The sequence below is a fragment of the Acipenser ruthenus genome, chromosome 13 (assembly GCF_902713425.1).
Source record: "Acipenser ruthenus chromosome 13, fAciRut3.2 maternal haplotype, whole genome shotgun sequence".
Taxonomy (NCBI): Eukaryota; Metazoa; Chordata; class Actinopteri; order Acipenseriformes; family Acipenseridae; genus Acipenser; species Acipenser ruthenus.
The window spans coordinates 5826173-5845978 of record NC_081201.1 but is presented as its reverse complement, the minus strand read 5'-3'; the positions used below and the strand labels follow the sequence as shown (position 1 = coordinate 5845978).

At 39.6% G+C, this 19806-nt stretch overlaps 2 protein-coding genes and 1 long non-coding RNA gene across 7 annotated transcripts; all 3 read left to right on the top strand.

Annotated features, from left to right (window-relative positions):
* The first annotated feature begins 68 nt into the window (after positions 1-68).
* On the top strand, positions 69-8883 carry mfsd13al (major facilitator superfamily domain containing 13a-like). 5 transcript variants are annotated; one of them, XM_059035536.1, is made up of 8 exons: positions 69-237; positions 1505-1668; positions 4618-4837; positions 5657-6391; positions 6702-6856; positions 7020-7103; positions 7287-7430; positions 8491-8883. In XM_059035536.1, the coding sequence occupies exons 3-8, from the start codon at positions 4694-4696 to the stop codon at positions 8630-8632; spliced, it is 1404 nt and encodes a 467-aa protein (XP_058891519.1). In that variant the 5' UTR covers positions 69-237; positions 1505-1668; positions 4618-4693; the 3' UTR covers positions 8633-8883. The 5 variants fall into 5 exon arrangements, with proteins under 5 accessions (XP_058891519.1, XP_033887460.3, XP_058891518.1 ...); XM_034031569.3 differs by having other exon boundaries at positions 69-253; XM_059035535.1 differs by lacking the exon at positions 69-237 and adding an exon at positions 1206-1336 and having other exon boundaries at positions 4622-4837.
* A 1282-nt stretch (positions 8884-10165) lies between these two features.
* LOC117417939 (protein-L-histidine N-pros-methyltransferase-like) lies at positions 10166-16542 on the top strand. Its single transcript, XM_034030361.3, has 6 exons — positions 10166-10548; positions 10655-10828; positions 11945-12135; positions 12572-12781; positions 12976-13160; positions 14963-16542. Exons 2-6 carry the CDS (start codon positions 10673-10675, stop codon positions 15169-15171), a joined length of 951 nt encoding a protein of 316 aa, XP_033886252.1. The 5' UTR covers positions 10166-10548; positions 10655-10672; the 3' UTR covers positions 15172-16542.
* Positions 16543-17669: 1127 nt separating this feature from the next.
* On the top strand, positions 17670-19729 carry LOC131740186 (uncharacterized). Its single transcript, XR_009330815.1, has 4 exons — positions 17670-17788; positions 19043-19147; positions 19390-19418; positions 19699-19729. It is a non-coding gene; the product is annotated as an uncharacterized LOC131740186 (long non-coding RNA).
* Positions 19730-19806: the final 77 nt, after the last annotated feature.

Here is a 19806-nt window from a genome sequence, read left to right as displayed (position 1 = left end):
CGTTTTTAGATTGACAGCTAATCGGTCCCTCGATGGTTTTAACAAAGGCGGTGCAACGCTGCCCCTTTGTCCAATCCTCGCAGGTCATGGGAGGAGTCTGTCGTTCACCCACACACTTTATCGCGTGGAAAGAGCGGTGCAGTTATATGAGGCAAAAATCAGGAAGCATGTAATGAAATTGGTTTGTTTCAAATCTGTAGTGCTGAATTGTTGTCATTTTAAAAGAAGAATCATAATGTAAGCGTTTGAATAGGTAACAATGCATTATTTCACATTTATGTTGCTATTGATGACTTTTAGTCATTATTTTACAATCTTTTATAAAATGCAATAAACTATTTTTTGTAGGATCCAAGTTCGTAAATACAATAGGGTTGTATTTGAAATACGCTTATATAAACATAATGTGTCATTTCTGTCAAGTTACAGTGCCACCTTTCAACTGGTCATGTTTGTTCAAAAGAGTTGCATTGCTTCATTTAAAGATGTATTACTGACTTGCACCTGAGATGTGTTTTTTAAACCATGTACTGGTAGGATTTTAAAAAGCAGGTGAAATGTGCATCTTCAAGTCTTTCCTTGTTCATTTTTACATTTCATATGGGCGATCAATATCCAACATATTATTATTCTTCCATTTACATGAACACTTCAGATCGTTGATCTTGAAGTTACAATAATTTAACCGTTAGCATCTTCTCATTCGCACTGGTGAGCTAGGGGCTGGTAGAAGGGATTTACCCAGAGCAGTTTTATTGGCCATGGCTGGGACTTGTCCTTCACAATGGGGTTAACACCCCTGCTTCTTGGGATCTGTCCTCTGAGCAGACCTGGGGTCAATTCGTCATTGTAATTGTAATTGAACATTGGCACACCTGTCATTGTAATTATGCCATATGATTGGTCGACTCCAGTTCAGTTACGCATTTATTTGTCCTTCGATCATTATTCTTGTATTTACAACCACTTTGGGAGTAATTAAGGACTGAGCCACCATTGTCCTGCAGAAATAGATTGTCTTTGCAGAGCCCCTTATCCAAACACTGCTTTGGCATAAGCATTGCTAAGATTTGATAAGGTAAGTGGTTTGCGGCTTCAGCATATGTCACTTCTAACTGCAACTGTAGGTATGTTTTTACAACAATGGAAATAACAAACTGGTAGATCTTGTTTGAGAACCAACACAGCTCTTCCTTGTTCCAGCTCATAGACAGCGGAGTGTTACAACAAGAAATGGTGCTGCTCAATTGTATTCGTGATACTGTATTTCACACCGCTGCTTGATCTTATTTTGATTGCACAGTTCACCAGGTTTATTCTGAACATTGCAAAACAGGTAAGAAAAAGAGTCTTGCCCGCAGAATGAGGCATTGCAGCTTCCGATTGCAGGAGCCTTTCTGTGTGCTGTATAAAAATTGACATCCTGATCTTTTTGATTGCATTACAAGGAATGGCGTTTCTTTTTTGCTAATTAATGTATGTATTTATGTGTGTATTTTACCAGGAAAGGATCCATTGAGATATGCTATCTCGTTCACAACAAGGAACTTCTACATCCTGGCTCCTGGGATTCAACTTCACTGGCTTTGTGGTCGCTCTCTCAGTGCGCAACATAAGATCCCAAACACTGGACTTTGAAGAAGCAGCTGGCTCAGCAGAAATTAACTGGTAGGTCATTTAATTAATATTGTAAAACTAAAGTGTTACTGAACAGGCTGTAGCGTTTAAAACAGATTACGTTCCCTAGTTTCCTGCTTTGTTTTATTACTATTATTATTTGTTTATTTAGCAGACGCCTTTATCCAAGGCGACTTACATAGACTAGGGTGTGTGAACTATGCATCAGCTGCAGAGTCACTTACAACAACGTCTCACCTGAAAGACGGAGCACAAGGAGGTTAAAGGGTACTGTAGGAGATGACATTCTTCATAAAGTATTAATCATGTATTTGATTTTAAATTTATTTACTTCTATGTTAAAATGTTCATATTTGTATGAGTTTTTATATTTTCATATTTTGATACATGAGATGTGTTGAAGGTGATAGCAGGGTGGATCCATACTGATTGGAAGAAATGGGGGTGGAAATGCTAATATATTCATAGTCTTTAATGTAATGTTTTTGTTTGAATCGTCAGTCAATTCTTTGATTTCACTCCACGGACGTCTGTGTTACGATACAAACGTATACATTAGGGCATGCTGTGACCTGCGCGTCTTTGCTTGCTTGTATCTAATGTTTATACGCTTGTATTAACATTATTTTCTTTTCTACATATAAAGTATTTTTGATGATAAAATCATTTGTCAAATTTATTTCCGTACAGTACATAAGGACCTTTTTATTCCCCATGTGTTGCTACAACTACAAGATGGCTTCCCATGTACCCGCATGGACCACTTAGAACTACATTTCCCATCATCCTCCTGCTCACATACAGTACTGTGCAAAAGTTTTAGGCAGGTGTGAAAAAATGCTGTAAAGTAAGAAAGCTTTCAAAAATAGACATGTTAATGTTAGATTATATTTATCAATTAACTAAATGCAAAGTGAGTGAACAGAAGAAAAATCTAAATCAAATCCATATTTGGTGTGACCACCCTTTGCCTTCAAAACAGCATCAATTCTTCTAGGTACTCTTGCACAAAGTCAGGGATTTTGTAGGCATATAGTCAGGTGTATGATTAAACAATTATACCAAACAGGTGCTAATGATCATCAATTCAATATGTAGGTTGAAACACAATCATTAACTGAAACAGAAACAGCTGTGTAGGAGGAATAAAACTGGGTGAGGAACAGCCAAACTCAGCTAACAAGGTGAGGTTGCTGAAGACAGTTTACTGTCAAAAGTCATACACCATGGCAAGACTGAGCACAGCAACAAGACACAAGGTAGTTATACTGCATCAGCAAGGTCTCTCCCAGGCAGAAATTTCAAGGCAGACAGGGGTTTCCAGATGTGCTGTCCAAGCTCTTTTGAAGAAGCACAAAGAAACGGGCAACGTTGAGGACCGTAGACGCAGTGGTCGGCCAAGGAAACTTACTGCAGCAGATGAAAGACACATCATGCTTACTTCCCTTCGCAATCGGAAGATGTCCAGCAGTGCCATCAGCTCAGAATTGGCAGAAAACAGTGGGACCCTGGTACACCCATCTACTGTCCGGAGAAGTCTGGTCAGAAGTGGCCTTCATGGAAGACTTGCGGCCAAAAAGCCATACCTCCGACGTGGAAACAAGGCCAAGCGACTCAACTATGCACGAAAACACAGGAACTGGGGTGCAGAAAAATGGCAGCAGGTGCTCCTGGACTGATGAGTCAAAATTTGAAATATTTGGCTGTAGCAGAAGGCAGTTTGTTCGCCGAAGGGCTGGAGAGCGGTACACGAATGAGTGTCTGCAGGCAACAGTGAAGCATGGTGGAGGTTCCTTGCAAGTTTGGGGCTGCATTTCTGCAAATAGAGTTGGGGATTTGGTCAGAATGAATGGTCTCCTCAATGCTGAGAAGTACAGGCAGATACTTATCCATCATGCAATACCATTGGGGAGGCATCTGATTGGCCCCAAATTTATTCTGCAGCATGACAACGACCACAAACATACAGCGAAAGTCATTAAGAACTATCTTCAGCGTAAAGAAGAACAAGGAGTCCTGGAAGTGATGGTATGGCCCCCACAGAGCCCTGATCTCAACATCATCGAGTCTGTCTGGGATTACATGAAGAGAGAGAAGCAACTGAGGCTGCCTAAATCCACAGAAGAACTGTGGTTAGTTCTCCAAGATGTTTGGGCCAACCTACCTGCCGAGTTCCTTCAAAAACTGTGTGCAAGTGTACCTAGAATTGATGCTGTTTTGAAGGCAAAGGGTGGTCACACCAAATATTGATTTGATGTAGATTTTTCTTCTGTTCACTCACTTTGCATTTTGTTAATTGATAAATATAAACTATTAACATGTCTATTTTTGAAAGCATTCTTACTTTACAGCATTTTTTCACACCTGCCTAAAACTTTTGCACAGTACTGTATGTAACAGAGATGGATTTATCAGTAAGCAGGAGGATGATGGGAAATGTAGTTCTGAGAGGTCCATGCGGGTACATGGGAAGACATCTTGTAGTTGTAGCAACACATGGGAACATGTAACACAATAAAATAAAAAGGTCTTATGTACCCTTTAAGTAACTTGCTCAAGGTCACACAGTGAGTGAGCCACGATTTGAACCGTGCACCTCCTGATCACAAGCCCTTTTCTTTAACCACTGGACCTCACAGCCTCCTATGTGTATGTATTCTTGCAATATCTTATGTCAACCTAATTGTGATTGCTTTGATATTGTTTATTAACATATCCCTCTACATAAATCAGAAACCTTGGGAAAAAATATAAAACCTCACAGCCTGTTTAGTAACACTTTAGCTTCATTACTGTAAATCATATAATATCCTTGTTAAAGGCTTCACCCATAAATATTCAGTCCTAATGCTACAGTCATAGTTACATAGGTGTGTTTTTTTGTTTCTTCCAAAAACAAAATGGTATAAAGATCTTTATGAGTGATCTCAGAATATTTTTTAAAGCTTTCTCTTCTCTCCTTTTGTGTGGCTCTGGAAGACAGATCGCTGCAGTCCATGAGATCCAGGCTCTGAGAACAGACGCTGCATAAGGCCCCAGTCCTGCTGCCGACAGCATGTTTGGAATCCACCACAATGCCCTGGCCTATGCCATGACCACGCTGGGTGCTGGGATGATGAACAGCATTTTCAGCTTCTACTATGTCAAGCTGTTTTTGAACAAGTACAAGATCTCCGAGGGAGCTTTCCACCAATCACAAGTATGCATTATTGTTTTTTTGTTTTGTTTTTATATGACATGTGTTAAAGTTTGGTGATGTTGCATGGTGAAATACTAGATACTGCAAATGAATTGCACCCAGATAAAGAGTGCTAATTCACTGCACCTAACTATTCAGGTCTGGGAAAAAATACAGTCCACTCAAAACTACACACCACGCTAGTAGTAAGGAAAAGATAACTCCCAATTTAAGTGAATCTAAAGAACAGACTTAATGCTCTCAGATATCATATTCTGGATTATTAAATATCATTGTTTTGAATTTTGCAATAAAAGAATAAGAAAAGGAAATAGTGGTAGGTGTCTCGTTGTGCAGTGCTTTTTGTCCTATACTGCAACCAGTGCTGTTTGTTTGTTTGTTTCCCCCATGGAATCTGAGACACTCGCTAAGGGTAGCATCCTGTCTTCACATGGAGCGGCCTTGCCATTCACATGGGTATACAGCAGTGTACTGCAAGGTGAAGGCTAAGCTGCAACAAACAAAGAATACGGCTGCAGACTGATTATTCATTGATTCGTAGCTGGTTAATACTTGCCTAGAAAACCAATACAATTCCACTTTATTTATTCAGTAGTTCTCAATAGAGTAAGTTTATAATATTCGTTACTTTCTCTTTTCCCACTTAAGTTCCTTGACATACAGAAATAAAATCAGCTGACCTATTGTCAAATCCAGATCAAAGAAACTGCCATAGTAACATTTCACCACCAACAAACACACTGAATGCAAAACAATATTAAACAATCAGCTTTCCTAGTAATTGGAGCACATCTATCTCCATTCTCTTCCTATTGCTAGGTTGTCTACATGATCTGGAATGCAGTGAACGATCCCTTATTTGGATACATTCAGGACAACTCCAGAGTCCCCTGCTGTTCCAAACGGAGGCTGTCTATTCTTTATGGGGCTCCATTCTATGCACTGACCTTCCTCCTTGCCTGGTTTCCATGGAGATCGTACGAGGCAGGCGATTGGCTGAGCGGAGTGCACCTCATCGTGGCCCTGTGTGCCTTTGATGGTATGCTGACCTTCGTTTTGCTGGCCCAGTGCTCTCTCTTTGCGGAAATCTCCACCCATCACGAGAACAGACTGACACTCATCAAGTACAATCAGGTGGCCTCTCTGATCGGCTCCTCCAGTGTCTTGTTCTGCGGACTGGTGTCAGAAAACATGGAGAACTTTGGTTACTTCCAGAGCTTCACGGTGGTGGTGGCTGTGCTGGCTTGCACCTGCATGCTCTACACAGGGTTCTATAGCCTGAGCCCGTATGACCGCCTGGGGTCACAGGGCACTGGCGAGGAGGGACAGAGAGATGAGGCGGCCCTGTCGTTGTCTTCGGTATTCTGCATGACCAAGCAGATCTTGACCCAGAAGGACTTTATGATCTTTGTCACCATGAACTTCTTCCAGGTCTTCCTCCTGGCTTTCTGCAATAACTTCACCATGATCTTCGCGGAGCATCTCATCCCCCAGAACGTCCTTCCTTCCTTCGTCAAGAGCATCATGTACGGAGCTGGGTTCATCTGCCCGCAGGTACCATGTGATGTAACAGGTCTTTGTTCATTAGTCAGAACAGCATGGTAAATAACAGATGATTATGGTAAAGCATGTGAAACTGAAAAATGAAACGTTCAAATGATTTCCTATTAATGGAGATGTTTTGTACAAAATGTTAACTCAGTTAGTTATTTCATTGCCCTGTGAATTAAATAGAATTAGAGGGGTTTAAATCCTATTAACATTGAGTCGAGCTTTAGGAAACCAATGCCTTTCCATCAGGAATAGTAGATAGAGCCCAATGCGCTGGCCTCTCACTTCATTCACGGTTCCTTATCTGTTCCAGCTCCTAGTTCTGAGCAGCCAGAACCTGCTGAGGACTCTGGGATACTACAGAGTCATCATGTTCACCTTCTACGTGGAAGCTGGGGCTGCAGCCGTCATGTTCCTTTTGGGGCCTCAACACTACTACATCCTGGCATTGTTTCTCACTGGAAACATGTGAGTGACATCGCTATACTTGTATGTAAGACAGGATAGTTATTATTGTAAAGGAACAGCACTAAACATTGAAATACTGCATAATCATTTCGTTCATTACTCCACAGCAGATCGTTTGTAGCTGGGACTCATCATATGTTATGTTGTGTTGTTTTTCTTTTAGGGTGCTGATCCAGGCTTCGTTTAGCCTGTTTAATTTACCTTTGGCTGACATAATTGATGCTGACCTTTTCAAGCACAAACGCAGGTAAGTGTTCTTTGTCTATTACTCCCTCTCCCTCGCACAGAATACCTTCCAAAGCCAGTGTGGGTTCATTAGGAAAACAATGCGACTTCAATACACCAGAGACCCATCTTAATTTGGACCAACTATCATTAGAGCCCACAGCCTTTTATCAAGTTCTTCCGTTTTTGTTTGTTTTTTCTACAGCACCCCACTGTCCTCAATGGTGTTTGGCACCAATGCCCTCTTCACTAAGCCTGCCCAGTCCCTGGCTCCTATGGTCGTGGTCAGTATACTGAACCAGGTTGGCTACGAGAAGCTGGAGGACATTGCTACCATTTCTGATCAAGGGTAAGACTTTTGTCCTGAATTAGAATGTTTCCCTCAGCAGAGACTGTCCCCTTTGCATCGATGTGGACCCTGGAGCAATAAAATGATGCAGTGTTATTACCTTTGAACACTTTTACTGTTTGCTAATCAGCCCTGGGCTGATAACGTGTTTACTACAGGAGACGTGCTAATACGTCTTTTTTTGTTTGATCTTTTTGCCATATTCCGGTTTACCCCATTAAGCTGGTTCTTGTATACATAAACTGCAAGTTGACGAAGGACTTTCCAAAACACTGTCTGACTCCAAGCTGACGGACTACGGCAGACATCCTAGAGAGTTGCATCTGTGCCTGTGATATCACATCCTGTGCAGTGTCACAGCCTCCTGTATAATTCAGCTCCCAGCAGTGTTGCTCAAACACAAATTAATGGAACAACATCTGTCGCTGTTGTACAGTGTATATTTTTAATTACAAAAGCAATTTTTATTATTTTTTTTAATCTTTGAAGAGACATATCTCAGCCGATGGGTGAATGCTGATGTCGCGTCTCAGATCTTGAAAGTGTTCAATGTGTGACGATGACACTTGATGTCGGGGGTCTATCTTAGTACAGGAGATTGTTATAGGCGATTATCTGCTTGGCTAATACAGCTATTTTAGACCCTTTAGTTATTCATCCCAGGACCTCTTACTGCAGTGATATTCAGGGCTGCTCTACTCAGCAGTTATTCATTTTACAATATTGAACAATAGGCTTGTTTAAACCGATCTTGGCTTGAGAGATAATCTTCTAAGTCTGACCTCTAGAGTCAATGTGGCAACGTGTCACTGAGACTGAGACAAAACAAATGTCTGGAGAGCGTCCTTTGTTAAAAAGTGGTTGACTCTGCCCTCTAGTGCCATATCTGGTATACTGCATCATGTTTGTTCTACTGTACTGTCATTGCTGTACAGTCATTTGCAGTGCAACACATTATCAGCAATACAAAATAAAGACTGCAGAAAACACAAATGATATCCCACTCTCACTGGAAATAAAACTGAAACCTTGACTATATTCTATTCTTGTCTTTTTTCAGTTCTTTGCAGGAGCTTCATGATGTCATGTTTTATTTGGTGTGCCTGGTTCCTGTATGTGTTGCAGCTCTACAGATTTTGGCCTGGACTCCATACTCAATCAGGGAAAGCCACACAGTTGATGCAAAATACATTGAGACTTAAGGACCGGGCTCTGCGGGAGCACTAAGGACCAAGAGGCAGACTGATTTTGATAACCACAGCATCAAAGAAGTCTTCTCAAGAGGTTCATTCGAACTGGAGGGTGCTACGTTTTATTGTCAATTTTAAATTCTCTTTGAAATATTGTAATAGCTATTTTGTTTGTTGGTTGGTTGGTTGTTAAGATATATCAATTTTGTACTCAAATTGAGTCATTAAAGTAATAAATATATTTTCAATTAAAAAATATATATAAAAAATTATAATATATATATATATATATATATATATATATATATATATATATATATATATATATATATATATATGTTTTTATATAATCTAAAGATTTTGTAGGTAGCTGGTTTGTTTGTTTTTAGCTCCCTAAACATTATGTGCTACATATTTAATAAGGTACCTGCCTGTACTAACTATATTCAGTACACCCAGAGTGGCTGCAGATTCAGTTGCCAGTTTTGCACTGCTCCTGTAGAAACACCCACGAGAAATGAGACATGAGGTGGAGACACCAGACAATGAACAGGAGCTCTCTCAGACTCTCAGCTCTGGGTATCTGTCGCCAACACCTATTGACACGACTGCATTGACCTACTCACGCATCTCGCTCTGTCATACTTTTAGTTGCTTGTGATTTTTGTCTGTGTTAAAACAATAATAATAAAACATTAACTGCTCAATTTGTCAGCTGTTCATTTCCAGGAGGGCTTCTTTTCATTTGATAATACGACCCTTATAAAAGTGTCCCACTGTAAACCACAGTGAAGCATGGTAAAGCATCGGTAGGCATTGTAAAGTACAGTAAGATATGGTAAAACATATTAAAAAAACTTGGCAAACCATGGTAAAGGCATAGTATGACCATAGGAAAAGTGTGAAAATACTGTGGTAAACTTAAAGGTATAGTCATTACTATGTGCTTACACCTGACATGTTTAATTGTTCTGTCTCTGCTTGTCTGTCTATACATACCTTCCATCTGATCTACCTGCCTTATTTAACCCCTGTGATATTAGTATGTATGGCTGCATGTTAGTTTAATATGAAGAACCGCTCATCCAAATTTGATGATACTTGGTACAGACATTCCTTTGCATGGTCCCACTGCTGAGCTGTGGTTTTATGGAGTTTTGTCTTTCGCAAAAAAAAAAAAAAAAAAAAAAAAAAGAAAATGGCACTGTGTGTTAAGAGTAGAAACGTTGTGTAAAGAATGTTTTATGATACAGTACAGTAAGTCCTGCAGCTACACATGCAGAACGTTTTATTGACCAGGAATCGTTGTTTATAATTACTATAAACGTGAGTTTTTTTGTTTTGTTTTTTTTTTCACTTATTCATACTTCACCCAAACGTAGAAAATAAAATCTTATAAATTATTATATCTATTATTTAGTAATGATTCTTTAAATACAAAATGTGTATTTCATAGTCAGCATTTCTATGCATTTTGTATATAAAGTCTTGCGTAATGTGCATGCTATTTTTCGTGTTGCAAGAACACATTTTTCAACAAGCGTGCATGGACAGTGTGTCAAGAACACACGGTTAAAATGTTCTGATACTCTCAATAACAGGAGCGACCCGAGCATCACTTTGAGTTACGTCGATTTGTTGATTTATTTTGTGGGACTCTTGGATTAACAGGGTCAGTAATAGTCGTACCCAACAAAGAAGAAAAAGAACTAGGCTCACAAAAGGCGTTTTTTTCAACAATAGTCGAGTCGTTTACTGTTTCAGGGGACGATATTTAGTGTAACACAGGAAGTAAACGTGGATTGTTTACTGTTGGAGAGCTGTGGTTTCACCGGCTTGTACAATTCACTATTCTGAGAAGTTCGTATTCAGATTAAGGAAAGTACAAATGACATGTCGCCTTTAAAGTACCATTACACCGCCCTGAGGTTTGTGATTTGTATACATCTGCGTTCAGAGATCAGTCATGTTTTAGCGTCTACGGCTAGAGTGTGCAGAACTTAAAGTTTACACTTTTCCCCCCCTATTATTCAGGTGACCGACCGCTTACAGATGAAACTCTTACTTTTTGGAAGCTGGGTTTTCTGTTATTTTGCATCTCTCTTAGTTTTACGGATGTGGACTGAAGCATACCTGAGGAGCCCACTCACTCGGTCACTGTTGGTGAATATGGTCAGCGAATCGAGAACACAGCAAGAAGCGCACGAGGTATGAAGTCCACGGTATTTTCTTTGTGTTTTTTTGGATTCCTATAGAGTGAAAATCGTGATATGGCAAATGCTATTATGAAACCATGATCGTGGTCTCAATTGAAGCAAATTTACAGACTTCATTTATGTTAAAATATATGTTTCAGTTCTTTATTTTCTGGTCTAACACAATTTCTAGCTAACAACATATTTGCTTTGTCAGATTTAGATAATATACGTAAGTACAATAGAAGTGTTTTTTTTTTGTTTTTTTTTTTGGGACAGTGCACTACGCAAATATAGAAACGGAACAAATAATCTTATAGCTGAGTTTATAATTGCTCTTTGTTATTTCAGACAGCTGTACTGTAGTTTATCCCGAACCCTATTTCTCAAACACTGAAGAGTCTACCACAGATTGAACTGGTCTTTGTAACAATGCCTCAAAGTAAAGGTGTGTCACATATAACGCCTGTCAGGAAGACCCACCCAGCCACAACACACAGTAGCATCTTACTTTTTATTTTGGTGCAATACCTGAAAAGAAATGTTGATGCAAATTTGGTTCTATGGCGCTAGATTCTAGAGCCAAGGTACCTCATATAATATAATTAAAAATGACGTAGCGCCAGCAGCATTAAATTCTGGCAACAGTAGACATGTTTAATTTTTTTAAAATTCCTGAGCAACCATAGATGATAGTTTCTCATTGGGTCTGGACTACTCACACGAGCCACCCACACTCATCATCATACAAGAAGGTTTGTGTCGGAAGTTTAACTGCAGAAACTGGTCGCAAACATGTCTTCGCAGCCATATAAATAAATGTACAGCAGACTATTGTCTCTAAAAACTAATTGAAGAACAGTGGGAGGGGGCCGGGGAGTAATTTAGCATCAGTAGGCTCTCTAGTGCTAAACTTTCAAAACAGTATAGCACCAATTTTCAAAAACTATTTGTACCCCTGATGACCATGCACAGATATGTGCACATCCATGCAAAGACCCTGATATGCATACAGCACAGGGCTTGATTCCCAGAGAGATGCTACACAGAGAAGCTCATGAATTCTAGTGCCAAGTAACATAATACTGATTCAGCTCTGTATGCTGTGTGTGTTCTTTTCTTCCTGCAGTGGTATGGGTGTCACACAGAGATCCTGGGTGAGGCTGTACGACCGGCCTTCATCCAGAGTTACTTGGACACTGAAACGCAGGCCTTCTTGAACAGGAGCGCGGAGAAGTCCGGCTGCCTTTTCACTCAGCTCTATCACTCTTTTGTTTCAACCCTGTTCAGCCCCTTTGTGTCTAGAACCTCGATAAACGGGTAATTGAATTTGATTAGATTGACTTTGCTTCAGTATTCTTTTACCTTCAGCAGTCCAGTGTCCTAAAAATGGATCCTAGTTAAATATCAATGGTCTGAACACTCAAAAGCTGATTGCTTAAAGACAGACCATAATCTCCTGTCACATCACCAAAGCTCTAAACAGGAATACAATATCCATACTTGTTCCCCTGACCCAAAAGTCATAAAACCTTAATTCTAGATAGAAAAGGCTGTGTCCAAATTACTTTGGGTACTAGCTCCAGCTTTAATGATGGGTGTGAAACTTTTCAAACAGATCGCGCTAGATTAAGGCTGTGTTGCTTGTATTCCTGTTTATCATACTTGATTAGCTTCTTTATGTTAAAATTCTCTGTACCGCTGTTGTTAAAGCACTCCTAATGTAGTTTGTGTTTCTTGTGTTTTGTGGGAGCAGGTACCTGGGAAGAGGTTCTATGTTTGTGTTCTCCCCAGAGCAGTTCCGCCAGCTGATGAATATCTCCCAAGACTGGAAGAGTAAGAGGTTGCTGGATCTGGGAGCTGGAGATGGGGAGGTTACCAAGGTCATGAGCCCACACTTTGAAGAGATCTACACCACTGAGGTGTCAGCCACCATGAAGTGGCAGCTTGAAAAGAAACAGTACAGGTAAGAAACCTGAAGGGTGGAGAAGAAAGAGAGTCTGAGACTTTAACCATCTTAAAGTTTTATAGTGATTTCCTGCACTTACTTGCAGTTAACAGTCAATCATGCACTTTCACCTTTATTGTTTAGAAACAGTGTCTCCCACCCCCAGCCCTTGATTTTGTGTCCTGATCTCCTCTTCCCTCCTCTGGTTCCAGGGTGCTTGGTATAGATGAGTGGCAGGACACAGGCTTTCAGTACGATTTGATCAGCTGTCTCAACCTGCTGGACCGCTGCGATCAGCCAATGAAACTGCTGAAAGACATCCGCAGATCCCTGGAACCCTCCAAAGGCAGGCTGGTCCTGGCTGCAGTGCTGCCCTTCCACCCCTACGTGGAAATCGGTATGTGGAAAACACTCACGCACCCTAAATAGTCATAAACAGTACACATACACTCCCATACTTGCAATGCACTTCACACATAAACACGTAACCCTGCACCATATGAGGTTCACTATAGGAGCTGAAGAAGTTGTGTTTAAGATAATACAGTGTCATTAGAAGCAGCAATGATCTTAACAGAGTATAGCACACTTTCTAATCGTATATTCTGGAACCAACTCCCCAGTAATGTTGTTGAAGCTGACACCCTGGGATCCTTCAAGAAGCTGCTTGATGAGATTCTGGGATCAATAAGCTACTAACAACCAAACGAGCAAGATGGGCTGAATGGCCCCCTCTCGTTTGTAAACTTTCTTATGTTCTTATTTGTTGATGTAGCATAAAACTGCTAGTATTTGAGCTTCCCTTTGCTCCGTGCTCTGTTTTAACCACAGTCTTCCTCCAGCACAGGGTGTAAGAAGGTTTTTACATCCATTGTGCTTTTTCTACTGCAATGTAATACATCAGTTTCACTGTGGTCACGAGAGGAGCAAAACAATATTAAAGAAATTCCTTTTACAATTCCAGTAACGTGTCATCAAAAAAGAATGCTTCTCAAAAAAAAAGTTTATTGTTGAGATACTGCAGTCGTTTCACCACTTAACTCCTGGGCGGGCCCCTTCCTGCCTCCACTGCATATTGGCTGTAGATAGAAGGGAGTTATATGAGAAGAACTGTTAATTTTTCATTAACATCGTTTCCTGTACTTGTTTGTGACCACCATAAGCAAATCTCAACATCTGTTGGCATAAAGTATTCCTGCTGTCAGGCACACCTACTTAATGTGATTAGGGAAAAAATATGATTGCGGCGAATAGAAGTTATCGACTAATTAACTATGGTAGAATCTGATTAGCCTGTAATGGGGATGTTAACAAAACCCCAAATGTAATGTTGTGATGGTCTGTCATGGAGGCCAGTTATTTTTGACTATACAAACGCTACTTCAGCAAGACTGTTGAGAGCAGCAAAAAGGCTCACAGCAAACGCCACATAACTTTATATGCACATAGAGAGGAATCCTAAAATATTTGACATTACTATGCCTCTTAAAGTTAATTCTGCAGTTACCACAATTGGCCAAATGTAACGTAAAATACAAAACAAAGCACCCACAGCTGCAACATTTGGTTTGCCACTGGTGGTTCTGTGTGTTAAGCCAGAAGTCCTTTAAAGAAATGAATCGTGTCAGAAGAGTGGGGTGGGTAGGATACTACGTAGAGAGTTTTAACTGACCTCTAACAACCAGAACAGTCCCAGTGGATGTGTTTTTCGAGTGGATTGAATCAGACTCTGTGAATGATATCCCACAGAAGTAAATGCTGCTCTCGTTGGGGTGGATCAAGCGGATCCGTAGGGATCTGTTTTTGTTCGATTTTTCCAGGGAATACTTGTTGGAGGGGTGTGTTTGGAGCTTTCTGTGCGAGTGCTGTTGAAACTGATACCACAGCACGTCAGGATTGGGAGGACATTGACCAGACGAGGTGAAGTTGCAGTGTATGATGATCTTTCTTCAATGAAGTCCGGTTGAGACACAGCAACTGTGCATTTTAACATGCTTGTGATTTAAAACGAGATTACAAGAAAGGGAGGATTGTTCTTGCTTGCAAGATTTAAAGCTATATTACAGTTTGAGAGGGAGTATTTACACGCTTGTGGAATTTAAAACAGAATTGCAAATTGTGGAGATGTAAAAAAATGCCTAAACAATAGCCGGTGCCTTTTAAACACGTAAATCAGTGCATGCCTGCTCTCTCCTCCAGGTGGGAAGTGGGAGCAGCCCTCGGAGTTCCTGGTGGTTGAGGGGAAGACATGGGAGGAGCAGGTGACCAGCATGGCCAATGGCGTGTTTAAGGAGGCAGGCTTTGCCGTGGAGGCCTTCACCAGATTGCCGTACCTGTGTGAGGGGGACATGTACAGCGATTACTACCACCTGGACGACGCTGTCTTTGTGCTCCGACCAGAGGAGTAAAACCGACCCCTCTTAATTCCAGCCCACCAGGGCTCCAAAGGATAGCACAAGCATCCCTAGAGATTCCGTCTAAAGCATCCGAGTGACTCCCCAGCTGGAATTGACTAGATTGATCCTCCTGCTTCAGTTACATGCGCTGGATTGGAGTTTATTCACTACCTTACATACCTATCGAAATCTGCCCTTTTCCTTCCAAACAAAGTTACTGTGTTTGGTTTTCCTTCCCTTTGGGGGACCTACCTGCTTGTCCATGATGGGTCATATTTTAAAAAGCAATTAGGCAATACAGAGAGAAACATCTTAATGTAAAGTCCTACTTGCAGTAGTCAGACCAGCAACTTCTACCTCTGTGACCATTTTTAAAGTGTTCCATTGCTAGAGAAGATGGTAGATCCCCCACTGATGGCAAGCCAAAGACAGGTTTACCGGTAGTTTTGACTCCAATTTTTGTCAACCTTTTCCCATGGACAGTCTGATTTGTGGTACCTTACAATACAGTAAAAAAAAAAAAAAAAAAAAAGAGCAAATGGTTTCAGTCAATCCAGAGAGTCTTGTTGATGTCTTGTAATACATTTTGTAATTGTATGTAGTTCTTGGGATAGGTGCTGAATAGATGGCACTGGAAATGCGCATTTGATACATGCAGACATTAACCTATTTGCTCCTCATTTGCATTGTTCAGGTAAGTTTCAGTGGGGTACAATATAGAGTGTAATTTGTGGAGAATAAAAAAAAATATCAGTGTGTGTGTTTGCAAAGTCTATATGTATTAATTATGTTACTATGACATTCCAGCATCAAGAAACCTCCAGAAATATAATACAGTCATCGAACTTTAAGATATAGAACGTATTATACTTTAAACTCCAGAGTAAGGGAGCTGGGTGTGGGATGATCATTGGAACAGTGTGACAGGTTACAGGGGGCATTTTGGAAAATCTAAGTTTAGATCATCAGGGTTTTATTGGATATTTCTTCTGAATACATGCAAATCATTAGATTGTACTTGATCTGTTAGTACAGTGATAGCCATTTAATAGGATCACTGTTTAATTGAATCATTCACATAATGTAATAAAAAATGTATTTCTCTTTGCTGTTGATCCGATACAAAACTGCTGAATCACCTGCTTTATTTGGTCAAATCCAAGTGTACAGTCATGCTTGCATTATGAGATTGTCACTGAAATTTGTATTATAGCCATATTAACATGTGTCCTCAATTAAAAATTGTGCCATCCACATACTATACTGTAACCCATATATGTTCCATTATTACTCGCAGAAGTTTAAGCGCAATGTTTTGCCTTTTTAATTCTTTGAACATTCTGTATCTGCAATTAGTGTCAATAAATGTTTTCTGATAATTAATACCCTGTTTATCTCCTGAACATCAATAACAATGACCTGAGATAAAACTCGTTCCAGATGCAATTCACACTGTGCCCTCTGCGTCTAATTCAAGGGTACTTAATCCTTACTCTGGTTGACACTGCAGCTGGTAGAAGCAATGTGCTTGATATAAAACAGTGCTTAGTTGCTAACTCTGTGGTATTAACCTGAAGGCTGCATTATTTTTGTAAAGGACACGGCTGCAGTGTACACTACTGTTTTCTGCAATGAGACAATACATTTGCTCCTGATTCTCTACAGCCAGGGTCTCTAACCTGGTCCTGGAGAGCTACAGGGTCTTCTGGTTTTCATTTCAACAAAGCTGTCACTTAACTGAACCAGTTATTGGCTTAATTAGTCAAGATTAACATGTGTTCCAGATCTTTAGTCATTGATGATGTAAAGCCACCGAGCTTCATACATAGAGGCTTCGTTATCTACAATGTCTGTGCTCAGAGCAGAATGAATTCCCTTGTCTCACCACTAGAGGGGGTATTGTTTGCTCTATTGTATCCCTCCTGGAATTTCAGGAAATGTTAAGCCTCGCTTGTTTAAAGTCTCAGAAGACCTGCCCTTATTCTTTTCTTGGGTTTATAGTTATTGTTTTCATTCATGGACTATATGTATATATATATAACCATGCATTCCTTCTTTGTACCTTATCTTGCGTTCATCGATCTCACCCTTTGCTTGGCCGTTAACGTGGTATGCTGCAGTATACTGAGACATGAGACACCAAACCCCGCTACCAGTAGGAAAATGTCAGTCAGTGCCAGCTTTGAAGATAACTTATTCAGATAGCTACTTTTTTTGTTTTACACCTGGGGTTATGCTGTCACACAAGCGTTAACACAGTCGTTTGCCATTTTCCTTAAATATCAAAAGTCCTAAGTATGAACAGTTTAGATTGACGATTGTGCCAATATGGTGGTTTGAGACTTCTAAAAAAATAATTGCAATAGAAATATTCACACACACACACACACACACACACAATGCGTTTGCATTAATTACAGCAGCGGTGTTTAAAATCTCAGTCGCATGATACCTTCGTTGCGGGAGTTTCTCTTGGTGCGTTTCTCTTCTCACAGGTACTACACCTGATATGTTAATGACGTCACTGACCTCATTAGGACTAGAATATAGTTTCTTCTGGGGGAAAAAATGGTGCTACGCTTCAAATTCTGTTAAATAAGGAACACGAGTAAAGGAACGCCAGATAAAGGTAAATACACTTTGCATTTATTTGGTACAGACAGTGCTATATATTTATTTATTTATTTATTTATTGACTGCGCAGTTTTTTGGTTTGTAAATTACACCACTCGCTACCTTTGCGCACAGTGGAGTGTTGAGAGAAAGTAAAAAAAATTCAGTTCTGCATGACTGGCAGAACTATTTCATTCTTATTTTGATTTTGTGTCTTCTTTTTTAAGTGTGGTGTTAAAGTTTTGACATGTATATTTGTTTCTTTTATTATACAAAGACAAATCTGATTAATCTGATGTTTTATTCGGCATCAGATTAAATGAATTGATTATTTTATTACTGTGCAAACTGGAGATTGTTACAAATGCCGACACACTTGTTGTCTGTGGAATGCCATACAATTGTTATGCGATTATTGATCATTACTAAATACATGTGACATGTGTAGGTGACCCTCCCATGAATACAAACAATTATGTTAGGTTGTATCATAAAACCTGGACTGCTTAAGGATCAACCTCTAATAAATTAATACAGCTATAACCAAACGTTTTTCATCATCATAATATTTTAGGATTGAGACACAATAAAAACTATATTAACATAATTTAGATATTTTATTTAGCATCATGAAATCAAAGAGACTACAAAATTATATTGCAAAAGTCTACCGGAAGCCATAACAGTATTTCATGTTAGATTTCGCAATGTCACTTTTTTTCAATTTGTCAGTTTGTAGTTAGGTATATTGAAAACTACAAAGCGGTATGTAATCCAATATGTTAATGTAACATTATTCAGCAGATTTCATTTGACTTTATGGAGCAAAAATAGTTAATTCTATAGGGAGACGCATCACTCTTGGCCATAGCTGACTACATAGTGGTTGCATTGTTCCTTTAGCCCATACTAACTTTAGAAGTTTATTCAAAAAACTTTCCTGCAGTTATTGTTACAAAACTTGTAAGTCGAATGTTAATAATGCATGTAACGTATACAAAACCTAAACTTTTTATGTAGGCTTTGTTGTATTAACAAACTGTTAAGCAAATTAAACTTTTCGCATCTCTTGAATAATTAGAACTCCAGTAGGGTTCATATATGTAATACAATATCCTATTACTATTGCTATATGCTTTAGAGTTTTATATAGGAGTCGTACAACAAACTATTACACAATGTTGTCCTACATCCAAGTGAAATAATCCTGAAGGATTGTGTTCTCTCCGTTCCCACTGTATCACCGTGATTCTTTTTGAGCCTCAAACAGAAAGGTTCCAGAAGAGAGGGGAGATGTCAGAAAAACTGGTTCTGTCACTTGTGCTGTTGATCCTGGGACATCTGCAGCTTTCAGTGGAGCAAAAATCCCATCCTGGTGAGAAACAAATAAAACCTGCCCTTTACCTGAGTTAAGAATAACCTCCATATGGTATTCATTCATGGAAACAGTAGAAGGAAGCTGGTTGTTTAGTTCCATGTACCTTCTGTTCCGGCATGGACCATGGAGCCACAGTGTTAATAGCATGAAGTAATTGTTCCTCTAATTTGCCATTTGAAATGTTAATGTGCTTGTTTGCATTAAGAGAGCCAAATTACATTTTATTTTTACTTTCTCAGATTTGCACCCCTTGCTGAAAAAATCACTGGTCAGTCCTTTTTTTTTATTCCTATTTGTTTTGGGGGCTTGTGTTTGTTTCTCTGGGATGTTCTGAGGTACTGCTTCTCATTCGCTGCAATGCTCTTTGTGCAGGTCAGGGAAATGTCATCTGTCCCTTATTTCTTATGAATGTGGTTTTCTTTTTGCTATTTAGTAAAATCGACCCTTTCTGGTTAACATGGGGACAATAGCCCTGTTTCTGTGAATTATAAATTTGACACATTTAGTAATTCTTGCATTAAAATATATTGTGCTTGTTTCATCTTAAGGATGAGTTCTTGGCTGGGAAATACCTTCAAGGCAAGTACTGGAAACGTATAATGGTTATCGAATATCATTTGACTTGTGCCTTTTAAATCTATTTTAAATTTATTTTT